Source organism: Electrophorus electricus, chromosome 2 (genome assembly GCF_041902795.1).
Source record: "Electrophorus electricus isolate QZ-2024a chromosome 2, ASM4190279v1, whole genome shotgun sequence".
Taxonomy (NCBI): domain Eukaryota; kingdom Metazoa; phylum Chordata; class Actinopteri; order Gymnotiformes; family Gymnotidae; genus Electrophorus; species Electrophorus electricus.
The window spans coordinates 17,774,855-17,795,016 of NC_137498.1; the positions used below are offsets into that span (position 1 = coordinate 17,774,855).

At 44.2% G+C, this 20,162-nt stretch overlaps 2 protein-coding genes across 6 annotated transcripts; both read left to right on the forward strand.

The window, feature by feature from the left end:
* The first annotated feature begins 45 nt into the window (after nucleotides 1-45).
* Nucleotides 46-14,251, forward strand: LOC118241803 (tripartite motif-containing protein 16-like protein). Of its 4 annotated transcripts, none has more exons than XM_081695523.1 (6): nucleotides 46-685; nucleotides 1,036-1,131; nucleotides 1,454-1,687; nucleotides 1,975-2,140; nucleotides 12,895-12,954; nucleotides 13,305-13,561. In XM_081695523.1, exons 1-6 carry the CDS (start codon nucleotides 95-97, stop codon nucleotides 13,424-13,426), a joined length of 1,269 nt encoding a protein of 422 aa, XP_081551649.1. In that variant the 5' UTR covers nucleotides 46-94; the 3' UTR covers nucleotides 13,427-13,561. The 4 variants fall into 4 exon arrangements, with proteins under 4 accessions (XP_081551649.1, XP_081551650.1, XP_081551648.1 ...); XM_081695524.1 differs by having other exon boundaries at nucleotides 2,090-2,140; nucleotides 13,243-13,465; XM_081695522.1 differs by having other exon boundaries at nucleotides 48-685; nucleotides 2,090-2,140; nucleotides 13,305-14,251.
* A 2,915-nt stretch (nucleotides 14,252-17,166) lies between these two features.
* Nucleotides 17,167-20,114, forward strand: LOC145648629 (tripartite motif-containing protein 16-like). 2 transcript variants are annotated; one of them, XM_081695525.1, is made up of 5 exons: nucleotides 17,167-17,184; nucleotides 17,266-17,323; nucleotides 18,375-18,460; nucleotides 19,114-19,173; nucleotides 19,287-20,114. In XM_081695525.1, the coding sequence occupies exons 2-5, from the start codon at nucleotides 17,280-17,282 to the stop codon at nucleotides 19,811-19,813; spliced, it is 717 nt and encodes a 238-aa protein (XP_081551651.1). In that variant the 5' UTR covers nucleotides 17,167-17,184; nucleotides 17,266-17,279; the 3' UTR covers nucleotides 19,814-20,114. The 2 variants fall into 2 exon arrangements, with proteins under 2 accessions (XP_081551651.1, XP_081551652.1); XM_081695526.1 differs by lacking the exon at nucleotides 17,167-17,184 and having other exon boundaries at nucleotides 17,237-17,323; nucleotides 18,370-18,460.
* Nucleotides 20,115-20,162: the final 48 nt, after the last annotated feature.

Sequence of the window (20,162 nt, forward strand, 5' to 3'; positions counted from 1 at the left end):
CATCAAGTACAGAACAAGGAAGACATTCTTACTGATCTCAAAGGACATAACACTAATTTCAGAAGGCAGCTCTTTCAGTACTGAGTGCAGGAAAATGGCAGAGGCCAGTATTTCAGTAGATCAGGACCAGTTCAGCTGTCCAATCTGTCTGGATCTACTGAAGGATCCAGTGACTATCAACTGTGGACACAGTTTCTGTATGGTGTGTATTAATGATTACTGGGATCAGGATGATCAGAGGGGAATCTACAGCTGTCCACAGTGCAGAGAGACTTTCTCTCCAAGACCTGTTCTACACAGGAACAACATGCTGGCTGAAGTGGTGGAGAAACTGAAGAAGACTGAACTCCACCCTGCTTCTCCTGCTCACTGTTACGCCAGACCTGGAGATCTGGAGTGTGATTTCTGCACTGGGAGAAAACGCAAAGCCAGTGAATCTTGTTTGGTGTGTCAGACGTCTTTCTGTGAAACTCATCGCAAATCTCATTACGAAGTTCCTGCTTTGAAAAAGCACAAATTGATCAAAGCCTCCACACGTCTGCAAGAGATGATCTGCTCTCAACACGACAAAGTGATTGAGATCTACTGCCGTACTGACCAGAGCTGCATCTGTTATTTGTGTACAATGGATGAACACAAAGGCCATGATACAGTCTCAGCTGCAGCAGGAAGAACTGAAAAACAGGTGAAAATGACATTTTATTAACATTCGAATAATTAAAATTTTGTTTCTAATTTAGACTCGTGTTTGTGTTGAAAATCACTGTGAGAAAGAAGGCACCAGAACCAAATCAGCTGTACCTGTAGAGTACAAAGACCAACATAGCAAATAACCAGCAGCCATTACCTGTCTTATCAGCTTTGCAGTAGTCATATGATAGAGACACACCCTCTTATACGGTTAATGACAAATAAATAAATGTTTTTTATTTGCCCACTAAGTGAGCTAAAGGAGGTGCAGATTATTATTATTATTATTATTATTATTATTATTATTATTATTATTATTACTTTAACTCATTATTTTCCATTCAGACTCAGCTAAAAGAGGTGCAGAGCAAATCCCAGTGGAGAATCCAGGAGAAAGAGAAGAAGGTCCAGGAGCTGAAGCAAGCTGTAAACACTCTTAAGGTGAGTGCTGTGCAGAGATCTGCTGGAACAGCTGTTTCACAGCTCAGTCAAACCTCTCCTCCAGACGGCCAGTGAGGAGACCAGTGTGGGAGACTTTGGACTCTCACACAGTCATGATGGGGACAATACAACACCTGGGGTAACAATAACAGAACGTATAATAATTCTGCTTTAAATAACCTAATATAGAAATAGAATAAATAGAATAAATATAAATAGTTCTGTGTCTCTTCTGTGCCACAAATTAATCATATACTGTCACAGTTAGAGTAGATAATAGTTCTGCCTAAATGTACTATCTGGTCTCTTGGTCTCCTAACAGCGCTCTGCACAGGCAGCCCTGGAGGACAGTGAGAGTATTTTTACTGAGCTGATCCACTCCATTAAAGAAATGCTCTCTGAGCTGACAGAGATGATCAGAGCTAAGGAGAAGACTGAACTGAGTCGAGCCGAAGGGCTCCAGGAGAAACTGGAGCAGGAGATTGCAGATCTTAAGAGGAGAGACACTGAGCTGGAGCAGCTCTCTCACACAGAGAATGACACCCACTTCCTCCAGGTAACTATCAATGTTTTGGGCACATATTCCTCCCTCCTCTCTCTCTTTCTCTTTGTATGTGTGTGTATCTGTGTGACTTCCCTACGATAACAATTAAGGAAGTAAAAGGTCTAGCAGAAAATAATGCACTAGGTCTGTGTATATGCCCAGATGTGTATTAAGTGTTCCATTGTGGGCACAATAAATAGGCCTTTCTGAAATCCTTTTTTTTTTTTTGTTGTTGGTTTCTGAAAGACGTGAATTACTTTGCACATTTACCTTCTTCCTCATGTTCTTAATGTTCATAGAGTTTTCAGTCTGTTTGCAACTCTTCTGGAACTGTGGACCCCCTGGGCATTTACTTCATTATAAATAAACAGCTTTCATTTGATGGAATAAAACAAATTCTTTCCAATCTTAAAGAACAACTGGAGGAAATCTGCATGGAAGAATTCAACAAAGTCCATCCACAAGGTAAGCGGAGCCTTCCTGCTTTAAGATTTACACACACACACACACACACACACACGTACACATACACACACTTTACAGAGTGATTTTCTATACACAGTAGTTAGTCACTTTATGTCTGGCCTAAGATTTCCTTTTGGCCTTAACACAAAGGTTTCCCAGCATTGTTCTAGTAAATGTTCTAGTTTGCTCTAGAAACTGGAAAGAAGGTAATTTCATTTAAATTTGGCAGACGCTCTTATCCAGAGCGACTTACAAAGGTGCTTTTTCATTTACACATAGAATGTATTCTAGCCAGTACAGTAAGTGCAAAACAAATAAGGTCTATCTCAGACAACAATCAGTGCAATATACAGTACCCTACAATAAGTACTAGAGTTTTAGTTAGTCAACATAGGAGCAGGATCAGTGGTCATTTAAATATTAGATGCGTCTTAGGTCTGTGTTTGAAGATTGCCAGGGACTCTGCTGTCCAGACAGCAAGCGAAAGTTCATTTAACCATCTAGGAGCCAAGACAGAGAATGGCTGCTGAAAGGAAATGGAAGAGAGAGAGCTCCCCACACAGGAAGAGAGGGTAAGAGAGCTCCCCACACAGGAAGAGAGAGTAAGAGAGTTCCCCACACAGGAAGAGAGAGTAAGAGAGCTCCCCACACAGGAAGAGAGGGTAAGAGAGTTCCCCACACAGGAAGAGAGGGTAAGAGAGTTCCCCACACAGGAAGAGAGAGTAAGAGAGTTCCCCACACAGGAAGAGAGGGTAAGAGAGTTCCCCACACAGGAAGAGAGGGTAAGAGAGTTCCCCACACAGGAAGAGAGGGTAAGAGAGTTCCCCACACAGGAAGAGAGGGTAAGAGAGTTCCCCACACAGGAAGAGAGGGTAAGAGAGTTCCCCACACAGGAAGAGAGAGTAAGAGAGTTCCCCACACAGGAAGAGAGAGTAAGAGAGCTCCCCACACAGGAAGAGAGAGTAAGAGAGTTCCCCACACAGGAAGAGAGGGTAAGAGAGTTCCCCACACAGGAAGAGAGAGTAAGAGAGTTCCCCACACAGGAAGAGAGGGTAAGAGAGTTCCCCACACAGGAAGAGAGGGTAAGAGAGTTCCCCACACAGGAAGAGAGGGTAAGAGAGTTCCCCACACAGGAAGAGAGGGTAAGAGAGTTCCCCACACAGGAAGAGAGGGTAAGAGAGTTCCCCACACAGGAAGAGAGGGTAAGAGAGTTCCCCACACAGGAAGAGAGGGTAAGAGAGTTCCCCACACAGGAAGAGAGGGTAAGAGAGTTCCCCACACAGGAAGAGAGGGTAAGAGAGTTCCCCACACAGGAAGAGAGAGTAAGAGAGTTCCCCACACAGGAAGAGAGAGTAAGAGAGCTCCCCACACAGGAAGAGAGAGTAAGAGAGTTCCCCACACAGGAAGAGAGAGTAAGAGAGTTCCCCACACAGGAAGAGAGAGTAAGAGAGTTCCCCACACAGGAAGAGAGAGTAAGAGAGTTCCCCACACAGGAAGAGAGGGTAAGAGAGTTCCCCACACAGGAAGAGAGATAAGAGAGTTCCCCACACAGGAAGAGAGGGTAAGAGAGCTCCCCACACAGGAAGAGAGAGTAAGAGAGTTCCCCACACAGGAAGAGAGGGTAAGAGAGTTCCCCACACAGGAAGAGAGAGTAAGAGAGTTCCCCACACAGGAAGAGAGGGTAAGAGAGTTCCCCACACAGGAAGAGAGGGTAAGAGAGTTCCCCACACAGGAAGAGAGAGTAAGAGAGTTCCCCACACAGGAAGAGAGAGTAAGAGAGCTCCCCACACAGGAAGAGAGAGTAAGAGAGTTCCCCACACAGGAAGAGAGGGTAAGAGAGTTCCCCACACAGGAAGAGAGAGTAAGAGAGTTCCCCACACAGGAAGAGAGAGTAAGAGAGTTCCCCACACAGGAAGAGAGGGTAAGAGAGCTCCCCACACAGGAAGAGAGAGTAAGAGAGTTCCCCACACAGGAAGAGAGAGTAAGAGAGTTCCCCACACAGGAAGAGAGGGTAAGAGAGTTCCCCACACAGGAAGAGAGAGTAAGAGAGTTCCCCACAAAGGAAGAGAGAGTAAGAGAGTTCCCCACACAGGAAGAGAGGGTAAGAGAGCTCCCCACACAGGAAGAGAGAGTAAGAGAGTTCCCCACACAGGAAGAGAGGGTAAGAGAGTTCCCCACACAGGAAGAGAGAGTAAGAGAGTTCCCCACACAGGAAGAGAGGGTAAGAGAGTTCCCCACACAGGAAGAGAGAGTAAGAGAGTTCCCCACACAGGAAGAGAGGGTAAGAGAGTTCCCAAACAGGAAGAGAGAGTAAGAGAGTTCCCCACACAGGAAGAGAGGGTAAGAGAGTTCCCCACACAGGAAGAGAGAGTAAGAGAGTTCCCCACACAGGAAGAGAGAGTAAGAGAGTTCCCCACACAGGAAGAGAGGGTAAGAGAGCTCCCCACACAGGAAGAGAGAGTAAGAGAGTTCCCCACACAGGAAGAGAGAGTAAGAGAGTTCCCCACACAGGAAGAGAGGGTAAGAGAGTTCCCCACACAGGAAGAGAGAGTAAGAGAGTTCCCCACACAGGAAGAGAGAGTAAGAGAGTTCCCCACACAGGAAGAGAGGGTAAGAGAGCTCCCCACACAGGAAGAGAGAGTAAGAGAGTTCCCCACACAGGAAGAGAGGGTAAGAGAGTTCCCCACACAGGAAGAGAGAGTAAGAGAGTTCCCCACACAGGAAGAGAGTAAAAGTGTTCCCCACACAGGAAGAGAGAGTAAGAGAGTTCCCCACACAGGAAGAGAGGGTAAGAGAGTTCCCCACACAGGAAGAGAGAGTAAGAGAGTTCCCCATACAGGAAGAGAGTAAAAGTGTTCCCCACACAGGAAGAGAGAGTAAGAGAGTTCCCCACACAGGAAGAGAGGGTAAGAGAGTTCCCCACACAGGAAGAGAGGGTAAGAGAGTTCCCCACACAGGAAGAGAGAGTAAGAGAGTTCCCCACACAGGAAGAGAGGGTAAGAGAGTTCCCCACACAGGAAGAGAGTAAAAGTGTTCCCCACACAGGAAGAGAGGGTAAGAGAGTTCCCCACACAGGAAGAGAGTAAAAGTGTTCCCCACACAGGAAGAGAGAGTAAGAGAGTTCCCCACACAGGAAGAGAGGGTAAGAGAGTTCCCCACACAGGAAGAGAGAGTAAGAGAGTTCCCCACACAGGAAGAGAGAGTAAGAGAGTTCCCCACACAGGAAGAGAGGGTAAGAGAGCTCCCCACACAGGAAGAGAGAGTAAGAGAGTTCCCCACACAGGAAGAGAGGGTAAGAGAGTTCCCCACACAGGAAGAGAGAGTAAGAGAGCTCCCCACACAGGAAGAGAGGGTAAGAGAGTTCCCCACACAGGAAGAGAGAGTAAGAGAGTTCCCCACACAGGAAGAGAGGGTAAGAGAGTTCCCCACACAGGAAGAGAGGGTAAGAGAGTTCCCCACACAGGAAGAGAGTAAAAGTGTTCCCCACACAGGAAGAGAGAGTAAGAGAGTTCCCCACACAGGAAGAGAGGGTAAGAGAATTCCCCACACAGGAAGAGAGAGTAAGAGAGTTCCCCATACAGGAAGAGAGTAAAAGTGTTCCCCACACAGGAAGACAGAGTAAGAGAGTTCCCCACACAGGAAGAGAGGGTAAGAGAGTTCCCCACACAGGAAGAGAGGGTAAGAGAGTTCCCCACACAGGAAGAGAGAGTAAGAGAGTTCCCCACACAGGAAGAGAGGGTAAGAGAGTTCCCCACACAGGAAGAGAGAGTAAGAGAGTTCCCCACACAGGAAGAGAGGGTAAGAGAGCTCCCCACACAGGAAGAGAGTAAAAGTGTTCCCCACACAGGAAGAGAGAGTAAGAGAGTTCCCCACACAGGAAGAGAGGGTAAGAGAGTTCCCCACACAGGAAGAGAGGGTAAGAGAGTTCCCCACACAGGAAGAGAGAGTAAGAGAGTTCCCTACACAGGAAGAGAGGGTAAGAGAGTTCCCCACACAGGAAGAGAGGGTAAGAGAGTTCCCCACACAGGAAGAGAGAGTAAGAGAGTTCCCCACACAGGAAGAGAGAGTAAGAGAGTTCCCCACACAGGAAGAGAGTAAAAGTGTTCCCCACACAGGAAGAGAGAGTAAGAGAGTTCCCCACACAGGAAGAGAGGGTAAGAGAGTTCCCCACACAGGAAGAGAGTAAAAGTGTTCCCCACACAGGAAGAGAGAGTAAGAGAGTTCCCCACACAGGAAGAGAGAGTAAGAGAGTTCCCCACACAGGAAGAGAGGGTAAGAGAGTTCCCCACACAGGAAGAGAGTAAAAGTGTTCCCCACACAGGAAGAGAGAGTAAGAGAGTTCCCCACACAGGAAGAGAGGGTAAGAGAGTTCCCCACACAGGAAGAGAGAGTAAGAGAGTTCCCCACACAGGAAGAGAGAGTAAGAGAGTTCCCCACACAGGAAGAGAGTAAAAGTGTTCCCCACACAGGAAGAGAGAGTAAGAGAGTTCCCCACACAGGAAGAGAGGGTAAGAGAGTTCCCCACACAGGAAGAGAGTAAAAGTGTTCCCCACACAGGAAGAGAGAGTAAGAGAGTTCCCCACACAGGAAGAGAGGGTAAGAGAGTTCCCCACACAGGAAGAGAGAGTAAGAGAGTTCCCCACACAGGAAGAGAGAGTAAGAGAGTTCCCCACACAGGAAGAGAGGGTAAGAGAGTTCCCCACACAGGAAGAGAGGGTAAGAGAGTTCCCCACACAGGAAGAGAGGGTAAGAGAGTTCCCCACACAGGAAGAGAGTAAAAGTGTTCCCCACACAGGAAGAGAGAGTAAGAGAGTTCCCCACACAAGAAGAGAGGGTAAGAGAGTTCCCCACACAGGAAGAGAGAGTAAGAGAGTTCCCCACACAGGAAGAGAGAGTAAGAGAGTTCCCCACACAGGAAGAGAGTAAAAGTGTTCCCCACACAGGAAGAGAGAGTAAGAGAGTTCCCCACACAGGAAGAGAGGGTAAGAGAGTTCCCCACACAGGAAGAGAGTAAAAGTGTTCCCCACACAGGAAGAGAGAGTAAGAGAGTTCCCCACACAGGAAGAGAGAGTAAGAGAGTTCCCCACACAGGAAGAGAGGGTAAGAGAGTTCCCCACACAGGAAGAGAGTAAAAGTGTTCCCCACACAGGAAGAGAGAGTAAGAGAGTTCCCCACACAGGAAGAGAGGGTAAGAGAGTTCCCCACACAGGAAGAGAGAGTAAGAGAGTTCCCCACACAGGAAGAGAGAGTAAGAGAGTTCCCCACACAGGAAGAGAGTAAAAGTGTTCCCCACACAGGAAGAGAGAGTAAGAGAGTTCCCCACACAGGAAGAGAGGGTAAGAGAGTTCCCCACACAGGAAGAGAGTAAAAGTGTTCCCCACACAGGAAGAGAGAGTAAGAGAGTTCCCCACACAGGAAGAGAGGGTAAGAGAGTTCCCCACACAGGAAGAGAGAGTAAGAGAGTTCCCCACACAGGAAGAGAGAGTAAGAGAGTTCCCCACACAGGAAGAGAGGGTAAGAGAGTTCACCACACAGGAAGAGAGGGTAAGAGAGTTCCCCACACAGGAAGAGAGTAAAAGTGTTCCCCACACAGGAAGAGAGAGTAAGAGAGTTCCCCACACAGGAAGAGAGGGTAAGAGAGTTCCCCACACACGAAGAGAGAGTAAGAGAGTTCCCCATACAGGAAGAGAGTAAAAGTGTTCCCCACACAGGAAGAGAGAGTAAGAGAGTTCCCCACACAGGAAGAGAGGGTAAGAGAGTTCCCCACACAGGAAGAGAGTAAAAGTGTTCCCCACACAGGAAGAGAGAGTAAGAGAGTTCCCCACACAGGAAGAGAGGGTAAGAGAGTTCCCCACACAGGAAGAGAGTAAAAGTGTTCCCCACACAGGAAGAGAGAGTAAGAGAGTTCCCCACACAGGAAGAGAGGGTAAGAGAGTTCCCCACACAGGAAGAGAGTAAAAGTGTTCCCCACACAGGAAGAGAGAGTAAGAGAGTTCCCCACACAGGAAGAGAGGGTAAGAGAGTTCCCCACACAGGAAGAGAGTAAAAGTGTTCCCCACACAGGAAGAGAGAGTAAGAGAGTTCCCCACACAGGAAGAGAGGGTAAGAGAGTTCCCCACACAGGAAGAGAGTAAAAGTGTTCCCCACACAGGAAGAGAGAGTAAGAGAGTTCCCCACACAGGAAGAGAGGGTAAGAGAGTTCCCCACACAGGAAGAGAGGGTAAGAGAGTTCCCCACACAGGAAGAGAGTAAAAGTGTTCCCCACACAGGAAGAGAGAGTAAGAGAGTTCCCCACACAGGAAGAGAGGGTAAGAGAGTTCCCCACACAGGAAGAGAGAGTAAGAGGGTTCCCCATACAGGAAGAGAGTAAAAGTGTTCCCCACACAGGAAGAGAGAGTAAGAGAGTTCCCCACACAGGAAGAGAGGGTAAGAGAGTTCCCCACACAGGAAGAGAGTAAAAGTGTTCCCCACACAGGAAGAGAGAGTAAGAGAGTTCCCCACACAGGAAGAGAGGGTAAGAGAGTTCCCCACACAGGAAGAGAGTAAAAGTGTTCCCCACACAGGAAGAGAGAGTAAGAGAGTTCCCCACACAGGAAGAGAGGGTAAGAGAGTTCCCCACACAGGAAGAGAGTAAAAGTGTTCCCCACACAGGAAGAGAGAGTAAGAGAGTTCCCCACACAGGAAGAGAGGGTAAGAGAGTTCCCCACACAGGAAGAGAGTAAAAGTGTTCCCCACACAGGAAGAGAGAGTAAGAGAGTTCCCCACACAGGAAGAGAGGGTAAGAGAGTTCCCCACACAGGAAGAGAGAGTAAGAGAGTTCCCCGTACAGGAAGAGAGTAAAAGTGTTCCCCACACAGGAAGAGAGAGTAAGAGAGTTCCCCACACAGGAAGAGAGGGTAAGAGAGTTCCCCACACAGGAAGAGAGAGTAAGAGAGTTCCCCATACAGGAAGAGAGTAAAAGTGTTCCCCACACAGGAAGAGAGAGTAAGAGAGTTCCCCACACAGGAAGAGAGGGTAAGAGAGTTCCCCACACAGGAAGAGAGTAAAAGTGTTCCCCACACAGGAAGAGAGAGTAAGAGAGTTCCCCACACAGGAAGAGAGGGTAAGAGAGTTCCCCACACAGGAAGAGAGTAAAAGTGTTCCCCACACAGGAAGAGAGTGTAAGAGAGTTCCCCACACAGGAAGAGAGGGTAAGAGAGTTCCCCACACAGGAAGAGAGAGTAAGAGAGTTCCCCATACAGGAAGAGAGTAAAAGTGTTCCCCACACAGGAAGAGAGAGTAAGAGAGTTCCCCACACAGGAAGAGAGGGTAAGAGAGTTCCCCACACAGGAAGAGAGAGTAAGAGAGTTCCCCATACAGGAAGAGAGTAAAAGTGTTCCCCACACAGGAAGAGAGAGTAAGAGAGTTCCCCACACAGGAAGAGAGGGTAAGAGAGTTCCCCACACAGGAAGAGAGTAAAAGTGTTCCCCACACAGGAAGAGAGAGTAAGAGAGTTCCCCACACAGGAAGAGAGGGTAAGAGAGTTCCCCACACAGGAAGAGAGTAAAAGTGTTCCCCACACAGGAAGAGAGAGTAAGAGAGTTCCCCACACAGGAAGAGAGGGTAAGAGAGTTCCCCACACAGGAAGAGAGAGTAAGAGAGTTCCCCATACAGGAAGAGAGTAAAAGTGTTCCCCACACAGGAAGAGAGAGTAAGAGAGTTCCCCACACAGGAAGAGAGGGTAAGAGAGTTCCCCACACAGGAAGAGAGAGTAAGAGAGTTCCCCATACAGGAAGAGAGTAAAAGTGTTCCCCACACAGGAAGAGAGAGTAAGAGAGTTCCCCACACAGGAAGAGAGGGTAAGAGAGTTCCCCACACAGGAAGAGAGTAAAAGTGTTCCCCACACAGGAAGAGAGAGTAAGAGAGTTCCCCACACAGGAAGAGAGGGTAAGAGAGTTCCCCACACAGGAAGAGAGAGTAAGAGAGTTCCCCATACAGGAAGAGAGTAAAAGTGTTCCCCACACAGGAAGAGAGAGTAAGAGAGTTCCCCACACAGGAAGAGAGGGTAAGAGAGTTCCCCACACAGGAAGAGAGTAAAAGTGTTCCCCACACAGGAAGAGAGAGTAAGAGAGTTCCCCACACAGGAAGAGAGGGTAAGAGAGTTCCCCACACAGGAAGAGAGAGTAAAAGAGTTCCCCATACAGGAAGAGAGTAAAAGTGTTCCCCACACAGGAAGAGAGAGTAAGAGAGTTCCCCACACAGGAAGAGAGGGTAAGAGAGTTCCCCACACAGGAAGAGAGAGTAAGAGAGTTCCCCATACAGGAAGAGAGTAAAAGTGTTCCCCACACAGGAAGAGAGAGTAAGAGAGTTCCCCACACAGGAAGAGAGGGTAAGAGAGTTCCCCACACAGGAAGAGAGAGTAAGAGGGTTCCCCATACAGGAAGAGAGTAAAAGTGTTCCCCACACAGGAAGAGAGAGTAAGAGAGTTCCCCACACAGGAAGAGAGGGTAAGAGAGTTCCCCACACAGGAAGAGAGTAAAAGTGTTCCCCACACAGGAAGAGAGAGTAAGAGAGTTCCCCACACAGGAAGAGAGGGTAAGAGAGTTCCCCACACAGGAAGAGAGTAAAAGTGTTCCCCACACAGGAAGAGAGAGTAAGAGAGTTCCCCACACAGGAAGAGAGGGTAAGAGAGTTCCCCACACAGGAAGAGAGTAAAAGTGTTCCCCACACAGGAAGAGAGAGTAAGAGAGTTCCCCACACAGGAAGAGAGGGTAAGAGAGTTCCCCACACAGGAAGAGAGTAAAAGTGTTCCCCACACAGGAAGAGAGAGTAAGAGAGTTCCCCACACAGGAAGAGAGGGTAAGAGAGTTCCCCACACAGGAAGAGAGAGTAAGAGAGTTCCCCGTACAGGAAGAGAGTAAAAGTGTTCCCCACACAGGAAGAGAGAGTAAGAGAGTTCCCCACACAGGAAGAGAGGGTAAGAGAGTTCCCCACACAGGAAGAGAGAGTAAGAGAGTTCCCCATACAGGAAGAGAGTAAAAGTGTTCCCCACACAGGAAGAGAGAGTAAGAGAGTTCCCCACACAGGAAGAGAGGGTAAGAGAGTTCCCCACACAGGAAGAGAGTAAAAGTGTTCCCCACACAGGAAGAGAGAGTAAGAGAGTTCCCCACACAGGAAGAGAGGGTAAGAGAGTTCCCCACACAGGAAGAGAGTAAAAGTGTTCCCCACACAGGAAGAGAGTGTAAGAGAGTTCCCCACACAGGAAGAGAGGGTAAGAGAGTTCCCCACACAGGAAGAGAGAGTAAGAGAGTTCCCCATACAGGAAGAGAGTAAAAGTGTTCCCCACACAGGAAGAGAGAGTAAGAGAGTTCCCCACACAGGAAGAGAGGGTAAGAGAGTTCCCCACACAGGAAGAGAGAGTAAGAGAGTTCCCCATACAGGAAGAGAGTAAAAGTGTTCCCCACACAGGAAGAGAGAGTAAGAGAGTTCCCCACACAGGAAGAGAGGGTAAGAGAGTTCCCCACACAGGAAGAGAGTAAAAGTGTTCCCCACACAGGAAGAGAGAGTAAGAGAGTTCCCCACACAGGAAGAGAGGGTAAGAGAGTTCCCCACACAGGAAGAGAGTAAAAGTGTTCCCCACACAGGAAGAGAGAGTAAGAGAGTTCCCCACACAGGAAGAGAGGGTAAGAGAGTTCCCCACACAGGAAGAGAGAGTAAGAGAGTTCCCCATACAGGAAGAGAGTAAAAGTGTTCCCCACACAGGAAGAGAGAGTAAGAGAGTTCCCCACACAGGAAGAGAGGGTAAGAGAGTTCCCCACACAGGAAGAGAGAGTAAGAGAGTTCCCCATACAGGAAGAGAGTAAAAGTGTTCCCCACACAGGAAGAGAGAGTAAGAGAGTTCCCCACACAGGAAGAGAGGGTAAGAGAGTTCCCCACACAGGAAGAGAGTAAAAGTGTTCCCCACACAGGAAGAGAGAGTAAGAGAGTTCCCCACACAGGAAGAGAGGGTAAGAGAGTTCCCCACACAGGAAGAGAGAGTAAGAGAGTTCCCCATACAGGAAGAGAGTAAAAGTGTTCCCCACACAGGAAGAGAGAGTAAGAGAGTTCCCCACACAGGAAGAGAGGGTAAGAGAGTTCCCCACACAGGAAGAGAGTAAAAGTGTTCCCCACACAGGAAGAGAGAGTAAGAGAGTTCCCCACACAGGAAGAGAGGGTAAGAGAGTTCCCCACACAGGAAGAGAGAGTAAAAGAGTTCCCCATACAGGAAGAGAGTAAAAGTGTTCCCCACACAGGAAGAGAATAAAAGTGTTCCCCATACAGGAAGAGAGTAAGAGTTTTACCTACATGGAAAGAGATGGTAAGAGAGTTCCTGACGTTGGAAGAGAGAGTAAGATTGTTCCCCACACAGGTGCCAAATATGCTGCTACAAGGGCTAATGTTAGTCAGCCAAGTCCGCATTTCAGCATGAATAACTTTAGCTATCTCAATACAAAGTTTGGATAGCAAGTCAGAGATCTTGGTTCTTGTGTGGTACACTATTTAAATACATTTTTGTTCTCTAAAGAAACACTTGTAACTGACACGTTTAAACATGAATGTGGTATTTTCACAGAAACACAATGCTCACTTAAATATATAGATGCATACAGAGAGAGAAGGTAATTATTGATTTGACCTTTTAGAGTAGCCTTCCTTGTTTGTCTTCGTTTGTTTGTGTTTGTGTGCACATAAAGAGCATTAATTGCTATTTTTTATTGCTATTATTGTCTGCACAGTTGCTGTGGGAGAGATCATTTTACTTTCAGAGCCAAAGAGCAGAGAAGATTTTCTACAATGTATGTGTCACAAAAGCACACCCACACACACACACGTATATATAGAAAGAGTGAGAGACAAAGTAATAATGCAAAATATAAATTTTTGTTTTTATACACATGAATGCACAATTTTTACCAGCTTAGTAACTGATAATGGGTAACCCATATATACAAAATATAGAAATAAAAATACTACATAGATATAGAAACTATAGATAAATAATGTAAAAAGGGCAACAGAAGAAATATATCTTTAAGCCACAGATTTATTGTTGATAAAATCTGATAATATTTATTGCTATTTAGATTTCTGTCAAATTACACTGGATCCCAACACAGCCAACGATTACCTGTGTCTTTCCGAGAAGGCCCGAATGGTTACCAACCTGATGAGAGCCGAGCCCCAACCGGATCATCCAGAGCGATTTACCCACTGGCGGCAGGTGCTGTCTCGGGAGAGTGTATTTCCACGCAGTTACTGGGAAGTTGAGTGGCAGAGCAGAGACTGGGGGGTGTCCATATCAGTGTCACATAAAGGGATCCGTCGGAAGGGCCCAGGTGAGGAGTGCTGGTTTGGACACAACGATCAGTCCTGGAGTCTGGAGTGTTCTTCCACTCTCACCTATTGGCACAACAACATTGAGACTAAGATTCCAGGTGTATTGCCCACCAGAATAGGAGTGTATGTGGATCACAGTGCAGGAACTCTGTCCTTCTACGGAGTCTCTGACACCATGACCCTCCTACACAGAGTTCACACCACATTCACTCAGCCCCTCTATGCTGGGTTTGGGGTTTATTTGAGATCATTTGTTAAGCTATGTGATCCAAAATAAAGTGTCTGTGCTACATTATGGCTATATGACTATAAACAGCTATATGAACATTACTACAGTCACAGATCTGGAAAAACAACAACAACAAAGAAATCAGATGTTTTTCATGTCACCACCCAGATAGCATAATTCTTTAAAATAATATTTTTGCATCTTATCAAACACACTTCTGTTTCTGATATCTGGTTTCTGAACCACATTTCAATCAGATGTATCATAGTATGACTGTACACATTTTACAGCTATAATTAATAGACTTAACAAGTTAAATAATTTCTTAACCATTAGTGCATTTTAACATATTAATGTAATATATAGCCTCTTGGCTTGGATAAAGCAGAATTGGTAAGTGGTGAAACAGAACTAGGAACAGGACCTTTGGTTTGGGAGTGGGCAGAACACTTGCAGTTTCAGTTGCATCCAAGCAGTATATGTTGATGAGTGTCAAAAAATAAATAAAAAATAGTACACACAATAAATGTGTTTTTTCTCTTGGGTATCCAAACATTGCTATTATGTCTTCATAGTTACCTAGTATAAGATTAATTCATTCCAAACTTTTCATTACATGACTTCAATACACTTCATGTTAAATGGTTCTTTGCCTCCACAAATGGACTTGATTTGATTTGATCTAAATGATTTGCCATGGATTAGCCCTTACATACTCATACCTTACAAGCTCAAAAATTACTACTTCTCTGGCTTCTTTCAGACATCAGTAATGTGGCTATGTGAGCTCAAGACTGAGTGTTTGGGCAACCTGCAAGCAGCCGTTAAGCAAGTATAGCCATAGGTGTAGTTGGTTGCTATCAATTACAGAGTGGTAGCTCACTGTCTCCCTCTGGTGGCAGACTGAGGTGAAAGCGGTCACCCTCCTGCAGAAGTCTTAGAAAAGAAAGGTCAAAACTGTAAATAGTAAGTCTTTGCTTAAACTGGATGTATTTCTCAATGAAATGTTTAAATATGTATGCAGTGCTTATAACTATATTTCACCATATCATATAATTATCTGACAAAAAAATTAAGGCAGTAAACTTTGTGAAAACCAAAATTTGTTAGTCTCAAAACATTTGACCACCACTGTAGATATACTATCTCATGTTCTGACAGATTTATTAATGTTTTGATATCAATGAGTGAAGGAAGAGGTTTATATACAGTTTCACTAAGCGGTGCTTAAAATATACATCTAAAAGATTCACTGTTTTTCACAATCTCAAAATGTGAAGCATTGGTAAATTGAAGAAAACATTGATTAAGAAATTATTAAATAAAAGGAATGTACTGTATTACCTAATTTCTGAGAGTAAAAAAGTAATTCCATAGAGGCCACTGGGTACTGCAAATTTCTAATCCAGGAGTGCGCTGGAAACCGCTGATCTTCAGATTCTTGATATTTATTTGCACTCTTAGAGTACCTTCAGATCAGGTTTTCAGAAGTCTAATATCGGGCAGCAAGTCTGCAGTTTCAGAAGTCTAGTCAGTAGTTCCAATACACTGTGCAGAGGTCAAATTTAAGCAGAGAGAGCGCAAGACAGAGAAGGAGTAAGATGGAGGAGAGAATGGAACAGATGAATGAGGCTTTAGAGGCCCTAGCTAGACGTATCAGGGTGCACTGTCCTCTGACCTTGGTGTGTTTACACACACACACACACACACACACACACACACACACACACACACACACTGTTCCGTGTTATGAAACCCAAATTACAGAAATACTCAGAAATATCCATAAGCATGAAAAGTAATAATACTTTTATATATAAATATATAAATATGTCAACTTGACATAAAGGTGGAGTTAAAAATAATAATATGAAAACACATTAAATGAATAAAAGTATATATGAGTTCCTTAATTTTCTTTAAATTATCCCTGGTTAAGGAAAAACTGTAGGGCTAGGGAGCTGCCAAATTTTTAAAACAGCTTTGAATATTATAGATCAACATTTCATCAGGCATGTGACCTGTCCCTGAAACAGAAGCCAGCTTTACAGTCCTCTCTCTTTGGGCAGAACAAGCTCACTGTAAACCTTCCCGTTGCTGTTTCCCAACACCTGTGTGTGGAGGAGGCTCTGGGTTGACAGCAGTGGACTCTTGGAGTTTAATCAACAGTTAGAGAGTACTTCAACACCTGCTGCTCCAGTGCCTGCAGCAACAGGGATCAGCTGCACCAGAACATACACTTCACGCACGGGGAAAAGATCTACCCCAACAGCAGTGGAGTTTAATAGAAAGCTAAAGTGAATTTTAGTCAGAAATTCAGTTCCTTCTACAATAGCTCTGACAAACTCCTTAGCGTTGCGTTCAGGAGAAAATACACAAAGGAAAACCCCCTGTTTCAAGTTTCAAGTTTGGTTTATTTGTCACATACATAGTCATACACAGTACAACACGCAGTGAAATGGTGGAGAGTGCTCTGTCCAAACTGAGGAAGAGAACCAGGGGTGCATAGAGAAAAAAAATATATATACAGATAAATATATATTCTATGTATGTACAAAAATATATTAACAATGTATGTACAATATATGTATATTATGATTATATACACAATGTACAATGTATATGGTTGAGTATATATGTACACAATCTACAGAATGTACAGATCCATTGTATAGTACCATATCTACAGTTGTTGTAACAGGTTAATTGAGTATAAATCTAAATCTATATATACAGATGTACAGATATACAGTCATGTTACGTGGTGGTACAGATATACAGATATACAGATATACAGTCATGTTACGTAACAGTCATGGGTTATGGGTGAAGGAGTGAAACAAAACCATAAATGTGCTCTAACTATAACAAAAGATGACAATGTAATGTTACAGTGACCGACAAGGTCATGAAAACAATAGTAGACTTAAATAAGGAGAAACATAATGACATAATAACCCCCAAGTAGTGTGGCTACTAATGAACAACACACCTAAGGGACACTTGGGCCAACAGAACATTAACTGTGAACACAAAAGAAATTTTAACAAATTCCACATGCTCACTGCCACCGCATACTACCAACAAGGAGGGCACTGTGACACCCCAAAATTGGAAAAAAAAAAAATAAAAATTTAATTAATACTTTTTGCAAATAATTTAATTATTTTATGGAAATGTAATTATGATGTGTAGGACAGCATTTCAAACCTGTATTTGCATTCCATTTAATGCAGTACTTTACATAGCTAAGTTTTGCAATATTACTTTAATTTCATTTTAGAAAAATAGTTCTCTGCTTAAAAGCCCTCCCACCAACATCCCCACTCTGCCCCCCAGAGAGAGATGCAACCAGGCAGCCACTCCTACTCATTTCATGGAAAATGAAACTGACCTCTGATACCCTTTTAATGAAGCAACACTGTATGACAAGTTGATAAAATGTAAGTCCACTCAAGCTGTAAGTGACTCAGATCTTTCAGTTCTAAAACATTCTTTGAGACACTGACCATGCCCATTTCTAACTTCAGTATCCTCCCAGTCATTTAGGTTGAAATGAAAGTGAACAGCAGGTGGAAAAGAAAGAGCTGTGAAAGAAGGTAAGAACTAGAATTTCCTCACAGTCTACTGATACTGTTTACATTTCTCATTTAGAGTCACGCGCAAAAGAAAGATTCTTAATATATAAGATAGAATTAAGCAAAAACATGATAACTAAACCACGATAATTGTGTAATGTCTTCATGTCTCTTTATTATGTGTAACTCTTTTGAGTGGATATCATTCTAATATATGGTTATGTGACTTTACCTTGTATGATTATTTAATCACTCATTTATATATCTTCTGTAACAGAGTGTGAATGTTTGAAAGTATGGACATTCTAAATTTAAATGTAATACTAAATGCTAAATGTAAGTCTTCCAACAGGCAGTCTGTTTTTTCTATGATAAAGAGTTGGTCTTTGTAAGGCCTAGTTTATATCAGCTAGCTTGGGTGAAAGTCTAGGTACCACGGGAGAGGTGTAGAAAAATCACTTCTCTCCACAGAGGCAGTGTATAAGGTAGACTTGAACCCAGGTCTGCTAGGTGAGCAACCACACTCTAATGATGGTGTGCAGAACAGTCAGAGCTTGGGTCAGGTAAAACAAAAGAAAAGCTAAACACCATGCCAAGCGTGGAAAAAAGGGAGAACAAAGGATGCCACAGGAAGAATGGTAACCCCGATGCACTGGAGAAAAACAAACTAAAACTTTCCAAACAAAACCAGAAAATGGGAAGGAACGTGAAAGGCTAAGGGAAGCCCCAGGAGAGAGACACAGACTCGAGAGGGGAAAACTGGAGAGGGGAGGGGATGTGTAAAAACACAGACACCCTCGCAGGGAAGAAGTGAGGTGTAGCACAGGGGCTCACAGTCATCAATACCTGAAGTTATCAGCTAGGAGCTTTGCTCAAAACCTTAGCAAAGACCCAGCACTGAGTGACTGGGTCACTGGGCTTATATAAGGTCTACCCCAGCTGTTGGGCATCAAGCCTGATTAGTAGTGTGCCTGGTGCCAACCCTTACTCAGTGCTCATTTGGTGTGAGATCATTCAATTACACTTGTACCTTTTTCTTTATGTATTAAATATTTCCCTTATTGAAGAATAGACCAGAGCTGTCAACCAACGTCATTGTCGATCAGCATCTGTTACTGGATAAAATGAAGAACTCTATCAGCAATTCCCCACCGCACAGTAAGTGCTACACAGATGTTTTCTAATTATGCTTTCCACTAGAGGGAGACAGAGAAAGACTATAAGACTATATAGGCAGTGTCGTGAGACAAAGCTCATCTTCTTCTTCCCCTTGAACATTTATAATACAAAGAAAAAACTTCTGTAATGAGATGACATACGACATCTCCAAACAACAAATGACATACAATATTCTCTAAAGAATGGAAGAATAAAACCTGTTCTCCAGGAAATTTCAAGGAGGCTTCCTGCTGTGTAATACAGAGAATGACCAACGCACCTGTGTGTATTTGTTTGAGACTTTAGGTGCACATATGCATATGTCCATACACTTGTCAAATATTTTTGTTACTTGTTCTTATAAGTTGTTAATGTTGTAATACGTGTGTTAAAATTAGTGTTTTAGTAAACCTTTTTAACTGCTTCAGTAATACTACTTGTAAAGCAGTTTTGAAATAAAGCCCCACTGTATGTAATTGAAATGAGAAATAGCAGGGAACTACTCTGTTCTACTATCAATACACTTTTAATATTCAGATAATAATTTGATTACACGTAATGCTCACGAGATTTCCACTGGTACCTGTATTTTCCCCTCTCGTGTGTATTTTTCATTCCCTCTGCTGTACCATTCTGTTTCTGTTTTTCCACAGATGCCACAGCTCAGGGGAATTTAGCCTCAGAACCCAGGACCAGAGAAGATTTTCTGAAATGTATAACACATACACACACACACACACACACACACACACACAACAATTGAATTGTTGTCTTATTTATATATGAGGATGTTCTATTTTTACTTTGGTGCTGTTTGTTTTTAAAGATTCCTGTGAGATGACTCTGGATCCCAACACAGCGCATCGTTTCCTTGGTCTTTCTGAGAGTAACAGAGTGGTAACATTTGATGGGTCGGTCAATTTATACCCTGATTGCCTAGAGAGATTTGACTCTTGGGAGCAGGTGCTGTGTAAAGAGAGGGTGTGTGGACGCTGTTACTGGGAGGTTGACTGGACCAGTAAAGGCTACTGGCTGACTATATCAGTCTCATATATCGGGATTGACAGGAAAGGGCGTGGTATTGAGTGTGGATTCGGATGTAATGATCAGTCGTGGAGTCTGGTGTGTTTTCCAATTCTCTCTTTCTGGCATGACAACTTTAAGACTGAGATCCAAGACCAACCATCCTCCAGAATAGGAGTGTATGTGGACCACAGTGCAGGAACTCTGTCCTTCTACAGTGTTTCTGACACAATGACCCTGCTACACAGAGTCCACACCACATTCACTCAGCCCCTCTATGCTGGGTTTGGCTTAACCTGGGGAACAGTGAAATTATGTGACCTAAAATAATGTTGCACATTGTGAGTAGTAATGAGTAGATAAAAACCTGAAGCAACTGTATTGGGCTACTGATTTTTTTTTTTCATTCTGCTTAGCCCCTTGTCCTGTGTTTTCTTCAGTCTAGAATCATCAGTTGGACACCTTCATAAAATACAAGTGTAAAGTGAAACAGATTGTCTGTTATACAACTGAATGAAAATGCAGATAATAAATTAGGATGTGACTTAGCTAGAAGCACCAGAATAAGTATTACTGACCTCAAATAAACTGATTTAATTAAAAAATTAACATTATTAAAGCTAAAAGAAAATATGAGTATTTATTTTTTGTGGCATTATGTTTAATCTAATAATTAAAT